This window comes from Stylophora pistillata, chromosome 8 (genome assembly GCF_964205215.1).
Source record: "Stylophora pistillata chromosome 8, jaStyPist1.2, whole genome shotgun sequence".
In the NCBI taxonomy this organism is placed as follows: domain Eukaryota; kingdom Metazoa; phylum Cnidaria; class Anthozoa; order Scleractinia; family Pocilloporidae; genus Stylophora; species Stylophora pistillata.
The window spans coordinates 31015172-31022671 of NC_142526.1; the positions used below are offsets into that span (position 1 = coordinate 31015172).

General features: G+C 40.4%; 1 protein-coding gene across 1 annotated transcript in view; it reads right to left on the minus strand.

The window, feature by feature from the left end:
• LOC148725831 (uncharacterized) overlaps positions 1-751 on the minus strand; it is a 1535-nt gene extending 784 nt beyond the window's left edge. The window contains exons 1-2 of the mRNA XM_088731045.1: positions 400-751; positions 1-232 (exon numbers count right to left, since the gene is read on the minus strand). The exon at positions 1-232 is cut by the window's left edge and continues 784 nt beyond it. Coding sequence (XP_088587171.1) covers positions 1-232; positions 400-428 — 261 coding nt within the window. The 5' untranslated portion in view covers positions 429-751. The remainder of the gene's footprint in view (positions 233-399) is intronic.
• Positions 752-7500: the final 6749 nt, after the last annotated feature.

A 7500-nucleotide genomic window follows, 5' to 3' on the forward strand; every position in this document is an offset into this window, starting at 1 on the left:
TTCCTCGGCTTGAAGTTTCTTCTTATGCTTGTAAACAAGAATTCCCACGTGGTCTCTAACTGATCGCTTGTCAACTCTGAATTTCAGCACAGAGCATTTGTTCAAGGTGTCTGCTATTTTTTCCCACATGCTGCTTCTTTGTGTGGACCCTTTCTTAGTTGTGTAGGGATTTACATTGACGACTTCTCTGCATAGTAGGGTTTCATGGTCATATGTCCAAAACATCACTGAACTAAAGGAAGGTAAAAAATTCAAATTCATTTTAATAATTCAAGCTTAAATGTGCTAGTTTAGCGGCAGATGAACGGAATAAATCGAGAAGTGCAACGGTAGAAGAGACGAGGAAAGTCTGCAGAAGACTCCTGCATTCACTATTTGCAGTTGTAGCTCGTGACTTACTTGGAAGCCTTGCTCGAAGGTGCTGTCATTTTGTAAGCCTCGTACACCTGAAAGAATTACTAAAAAATCAAAATCCTTCCATCTTTGCGATCTAAAATATCGCCAGAAATTACGTGCAATGATCCTAGATTGCTAATTTTTCATGTTTATAGGAATATATCATCATTTAATTTAAGGACTGGAAGGAATATACTCACGTTTTGTGCGGAACGTCAAAATTGCCGAACCCACGTTCTCGACGCGACTTGACAACATCAGGACAACGGTGTGAGCATGCGCAGTATGTCACCTCTTTGAAAATTTACTTCCGGTCGCGTCTTAAGGCCGTCGCGTCTCGGATCTTAAAGTCCCTCTTGTTGCATTACCCGACCCGACCCGACCCGACTCGACCCAAACCTCCCTCGCCTTTTCACTCCGCCGACACTATCGCACTGTTTATAATTTCGCGCCATTTTACTAACTGAATGCCTGGACCAGGCCACAGCAAGGAGAAAAGGGAAAATACGCCCATCGTCTGAAGTAGTCCTAACGTCATGGTGTAATAATATAGTTGGATGTGCAGATGAAGATTATATTTGTTTGTTATATATATCTGCAAGGGAACTTTTTCAAGGAAGCTTGTTGAAAAAAACTTGCCAAAGGGGAATTTTATCTTGATAATAACCCTTTTCTAGTCAAACATTTTCATATACACTGGCAAATTTTATTTTTAAGAAGCCCCTTTGCTCCAAAAAAATGTAGCTTGTCATCATCCATCTACATTGACACTGTTAAGGACAATTTTGTCGCGGAGAAATTGTCAAGAACTGCAGCTTAAATGTTTTATTTTACCAATGTCCCTGCAAGACGAGGCGTCGTCAGACGCCTTTGCCTTTTTATCCGCGTCACTTTCCCAGCGCCGATCCACAGAGTGCGCGTAGGCACTCGTAGGACTCGCGTGTGTAATCCGCGTGGTCGTGACCAGACCAGTTGACATTCCAGCCATCTCCGCGAGTGACAAGATGGAAATTACTTCACGGTCCGCGAAAGTGATAAATCAGACACAATGAAATATATGAAATTATATTTCATTGTATCTGATTTATCACTTTCACGGGTTTATTACGAATCAACTTAACGATCTGCTCCCAGTTGGCTTGTTAGCTCAATTGGTAGAGCGCTGCACTAGTGTCGCAGAGGTCAGTGGTTCGAATCCCGTACAGGCCTGACTTTTTTCAGGTCTGATTTCCGCTATTGCTTAAATAGCGCTATCTACTGCGAGGATCGTGCATCATACGTATCTAATACCGCAGTTCAAAAAAAAAAAAAAAGAAATATATGAACTTCATATATTTCATTGTATCTGACTAGAGAACGTGTTTTAAAGTTTGCGAGGTTTGTATACAACACGATGGTTGCAGTCACTGATATGTCGCTTTAAACGTTAACCGAGATTTGAGCTTACATCTTTTCTAGATTTTTTGCATAATTTGCTGTGACTGAAACTTTTCCGATCCCGTGAAGTGATTTCGTCAAACGGGCCACGCAGGTATGTCGAGCAACTGGTACTTGCGCAACTTTCTGTGCGTGCCAAAATCTAATCTCATCTTCGCTTGAAAAAAAAGAAAAGCAAAGCGTGGAAACTTTTGCTTCTTAGATGTGGGTAGATGACCCTGTACTATTAAGCTGACATTTGCAATAAACCAAACCCGCCCTTTCCATCCATTATTTCTTGGTCTTTGGTTTTGTTTTCGGATCGATTCCCAATGATCAAAGGTATTTAACTTGGTCTTCAACAATCGACAGAAGAGGTGAAATGACAATGACCAAGGGACTGGAAGAGAATCCGTGGCCTTCCTAGCTCAAGAATTTCAACACTCTAGGCAGCATTTGAAAGATTAAATTCTTTCCAAACCCCTTCGATAACTGCCCGAAAAAACCTCTCCTTTCCACGATGTTCTCGTTAATAAGTTTTTGTTCAGATTTTAATTAGCTAACCGGAAACACAGCTAAGCTTTCTCTAAGCGCTTGCTGGAGGTCGTCCACGATTGTGAACGACTTTACTCTAAAGCGAAGATTAGATTTTGGCGCGCACAGAAAGCAGAAAGCTACGTAGGCGAAAGCGCCAGTTGCTCGACATACCTGCGTGGCCCGTGCGACGAAATCACTTCACGGGATGGGCAAAGTTTCAGTCAAAGCAAATTATGCAAAAAATCTAGAAAAGATGCAAGCTTAAATCTCGGTTAACGTTTAAAGCGACATATCAATGACTGCAACCATCGTGTTGTATACAAACGTTGCAAACTTTAAAACACGTTCTCTAGTGATACCTGCGAAACTATTCAGTATAATTTCCGGTAAGATTTTCGCGGACAATCTGATCGATTTCTCTTACATTGTGTGCTGAGACTGAAACTTTTCACCTCACGCAAATCTCTGTCGCACGGCCCAAGGCATAGCGAGCAACTGAGCTATGAGTATTTGTCCGTGTTACAACACACGAAAGGACTCCAAAGCACACTTCACTCTGATTGGGCAGAAAAACACAAAGATTTTCTGGCACCAATCAGATGGCAGAACGACTGCGACCGTTTGGAACTAGTCTTGTAAGACAATGTCCCTAGGAGCTCTTCATGCCCTAACTTGAAATCGACCCACAACCCCTGGGTCTCCGAGGATGCCTCGTGGCTTGCTGACTGAACTTTTGGAAGCTATGATATGACGAGGCTATGACCTTTTGACCTTGCGATATCCGGAGAGAAGAAAGAGATGAAAAAGGCGATAGTCGAGAGAGGAAGAAGATAGAGAATACAGAGTTTACTATGGAGTCCTCCAGAAGAGTTTGTGTACAAGGAAAGAATGCGATAAATCAAGAAAGCCAAGCGCTGTGGTCTTCAGTCGGCGGATGTTGGAATTGGAAGTTGATCAAGACGACGAACACTTACACGGCATGAAGGATTGTAAGCCTGCTTTATGAACTGCTTAACTTAATCTCTAACCTAAGTAGATTAAACAGTGTAAAACTAATTAAATAATAGTTAAAATGGGTAACTGCTTGTTGTTACATTTTTGTTGCGTGCTATATATCATACTCGGGAGTCTATTTTCATATATGCTTTGTTAGTGGACATTTGTTGGTCATTCGTGCACGTAACAATAGTTTATATCGTATTAACAATCTTTCTCACAACGAGCGCACCACGATCTACCGTATCCTTGACTCGACCTCTGGATCCCATTCGCTCTTACGTAGGGTTAACGCTCGAAACGTCAGCTATTTAACTCTTAACGGTGGCCAATTTACAATATCAACTTAGTTGATGAAACCAAATTACCTTGCTACCCCCACCGACGCAGCACCACAGGTTCTTAAGGTTACTTCCTACCTTCGCAGGTGTCCTTCGGGAATAAATTCGTACTCGCGCTAGTATCAAGAAAACCCTAACAAAGAATACATCAAAACAAAGCTTAATAAATGCAGTTTACGATGAAAATATAATTTAGGCGATTTTTTCATTTAGGAAGTGTCAGGGGCTGGTAAGGCGTGAAACGACCGAGCCGGAGTCCTTTTGAATTTATCGGGTATCGGATCCAGTAGCCTGCGTTGCAGCCGGACGTGTCACACAATACCCGGTATAGTCTGGCGGTTTAGACTGTGATGAAATCAATGAAATATTAGGCTCACTAAACCGAGCTGATACAATGATGAGGGTTGTATAATATTTATGTCTGATTATAACTAATATTTTGAATGATTATTGTTATTATTTTGTATTAATCACACCCATGACCCACGAATCGTGCCCACGACCCACGACCCACGACCATTAGTCAAACTCCTGCGAGTTTGACTAATGGTCGTGGGTCGTGGGTCGTGGGTGTGGGTAAAAGTCGTGGGTGCGGGTAATACAGATTAATTAATGGTTAAGAGCTCATATAATAGCACCACTACTAATAATAAATTACTGTTATTTTTGTAGGGGAAGAGGGTTTTTTCGTGATCGCGAAGGACCCTTTGGCTGATTTTTTCTCTCGTTAAACGTGACTTGGTTATATTGCCGTGAACGTTGAATCGCCTTTTCTTCGTGGAAATTGCGAAATGACTGGCTTTTTTCACGAAACATGACTTGAACCGTTGCTATTCTTCTTTTCCAAAAATTTATCCTGTATTAAGCGTCTCAAAACAAGACGTGAAACATGACTGCCATTAGCTACCGTGAAGTAATGCAAAACTTCTCGACGCACAATGAAACGTATGTTTCTCGAGTTCGTCACATTTCCGGCAACTCTGCCGAGTCTGGTCTTTGTCAGATAAGAAATGAATCGTTTAAAAATTGAAACAATTAGAACCTCTTTATTTATTAATTAACTTTTTTCAATAATTCTTCATATCTAGTTTATTTTATGATTTAGAAAATGACCTGGCTAGTTAAATGGACGAAGAAAAATTTTAAGATTGTACTTGGTTCTTCGTTTAATTTCTTGTCACCGATGCCAGTTGTCGTGACCAATTTAACATTGGCTTGCGATTTCCGGTTGTCGATTATATACCGCACACTGGATACCAGAGGTTTTATGTTTTCGAGCCTTGGAAAAACCTTGGAACCAACATATCCAGACCTGCAACTAACGTTGCAACGTTGCTATCTATATATCGGCTTATCTTGCAACAGTTCGCTGTTTCACTTAATTTTTTTTTCTTAGTTGCGGGGTAGATGATACGCGATACAGCGATGACGAAGCATTTGGTTCTTTGTCTGAATGTCATTGATCAACACAAGCTTTATTTTCCCTAATCAGCAGAGGGATATATTGTTACTTTTATTTTTGAAACTTCATTCATTTTTAACCGGCATTGAGAGCACAAATTTCATTTTAATTCCAAAACACGGCCAATAGCCGTGTTTCTGATCCTCGTTTTATTTCGAAGCTTCTTTCATGTTCTGAAAACGTTGCTCTTTTAAGATTAACACTTCTCTATTTTCACTGTAAGATTATTTTTTTGTGTGTTGATCAAGCGTTTGACCCGAACAAAACTCCTCAAACTCTTTGGAATGACCCTCATTTTAAGAGATTACATCATCCTGCAAATAAGGGCTTTGTCTTTGATTTAACTTTTCTTTTTGGGTGAAATGAATTAATTCTGTTGGATGAAATCAATGAAATATTAGGCTCACTAAACCGAGCTGATACAATGATAAGGGTTGTATAATATTTATGTATTATTATAACTAATATTTTGAATGATTATTGTTATTATTTTGTATTAATCAAACCCACGACTTTTACCCACACCCACGACCTGTACCGAACCACGATCATTAGTCAAACTCGTCTGCGATGCAGGCTACGGATCCCGCGGCACGAGAAAAATGGCTGCACAGTCTCATTAACAAGGCATCAATCAACATGAGTGTGTAAGGCTTTTTCGATATTCTGATTGGTTGTCAAGATATTCGCATCTGAAGTTAGATTAGAGAAAAATATGCGAAGCGTGTTGCGTAAATGGACACCATGTAAAAAATATTTCAAATATCAAAATTTCCTGACACACTTTTGTTCGTCATCATTCCAGAAATGTTTTGGCGAAATTTCACGAAAATCGGTCAAATTTACGAAATTCGCTCAAAGGGGATGTATTCCTCTCAAAATCAAATGCAAGATTTTAGCTCCTAAAGGTTTGAAAACATGCAACAAGCCCCACACCAGGAGATTATGTCGCCTCCTGAAACCGCAAACCAATGAGAAGACGAGGCCTCCTGGCGTCAATGACAATGGATCAAGATTTTCCCGGGAAAAGTATCGCGTAGCAGTCACGTTTTTTTTTATCTTGCTCCGTTCCTCGTCTAGTAATGGACAAAGTCGGCGAAGGAAAAACCCGCGGCAGAAAGGGTAAATCTGTCGCATTCTTCTTTCTTCTGGCCAAACCAAGAGCCTTTTTCGCTTTCAGCAAGGACTGTTTTTTTTTTTTTCGACAAAATGCTGCCATTTCTCTCTTCTTTACGCCTGTTATTTTTTCTTTTTCTTTACCCATGGACTCCTCTCTAATTTTGAGTTACGTTTTTTATCCATGAGAAAAGACTTTCCACAAGCAGATAACTTCCACGTGCGAATTTTGTCAAGTGCGCGATGTAAACAAAACATGCGAACATTCCTCCGGCTGGGGGTTCGCCCATTTACGAGATTATGACACCTTCCCGATTTATTAACTTTTATTTGAAAATACGTTTTTCTAAATAATTAAGTCGGACGCTTTTTGAGAGTTTTAAATATTTTTCTGCAAACGTTAGTTAAAATGTCCAACTTCAATGTAGTCCAAAAAAAACAAAAAAAACTTTTTTCCGGCCTCTGAAGGTAGGAAGTAACCTTAAGAAACTTACCCCCTTCATGTATTCTCAGCACGCAACGCTTCTTCAAACCTGCTGCAAAGACGATTACGGTCAGCAGCAAATTTTTGGAAAATAAACATGTATTCCCATATGTTCTTCTGTACTGATGCGTGTATGCAGGATTTCACCAAGTACCTACTTGATTTTCATCCTCTCGTGCGTTACGGAAGAAGCGCGGGCTCATTTTGCAAACACTAGTTGGTAATCGAGCCTCAATAAGAACGTAATTCATCTTGATCAAGAACCCACGGCAGAGTGCTCTTTGGTCGAATGTGTTGCCATCTTTTATGAGGAGGGAAAAGATGGTGTAAAATGATTTAAGATACCGGGACGGCAGAAAAGAGAAGAGCCTTTTGAAGCTGAGAGAATCCATTTGGTAAGTCAGTCCGCTTCATCAGCCGCGCACGCTTAGAAGCGTGGGATGATTTTTAAAACAAAAGCATTGATGGTATAGTTGAAAATTACTACTGGCTTCTCCATGATGGAAGCGTTTAGTATAAAGCGATGTGGGGAACTTCTCAGTGTGTTTTGGCTGCCAGAAAAGCAAAAATAAACTTACGCGTACTCTTTACTGTTAGCGATAGTTTGTCTGATTTAGAGGAAAGAGGCTCGCATTGCTTTTATGAGGGTCCCCTATACTTTTTACGTGGAAGGTGAGCGATATTTTTTCTGGTGGATCGTGATTTAAATTTTTTTTTCATTCGTGACTCGCGATTAAAGCTGATAAGATATT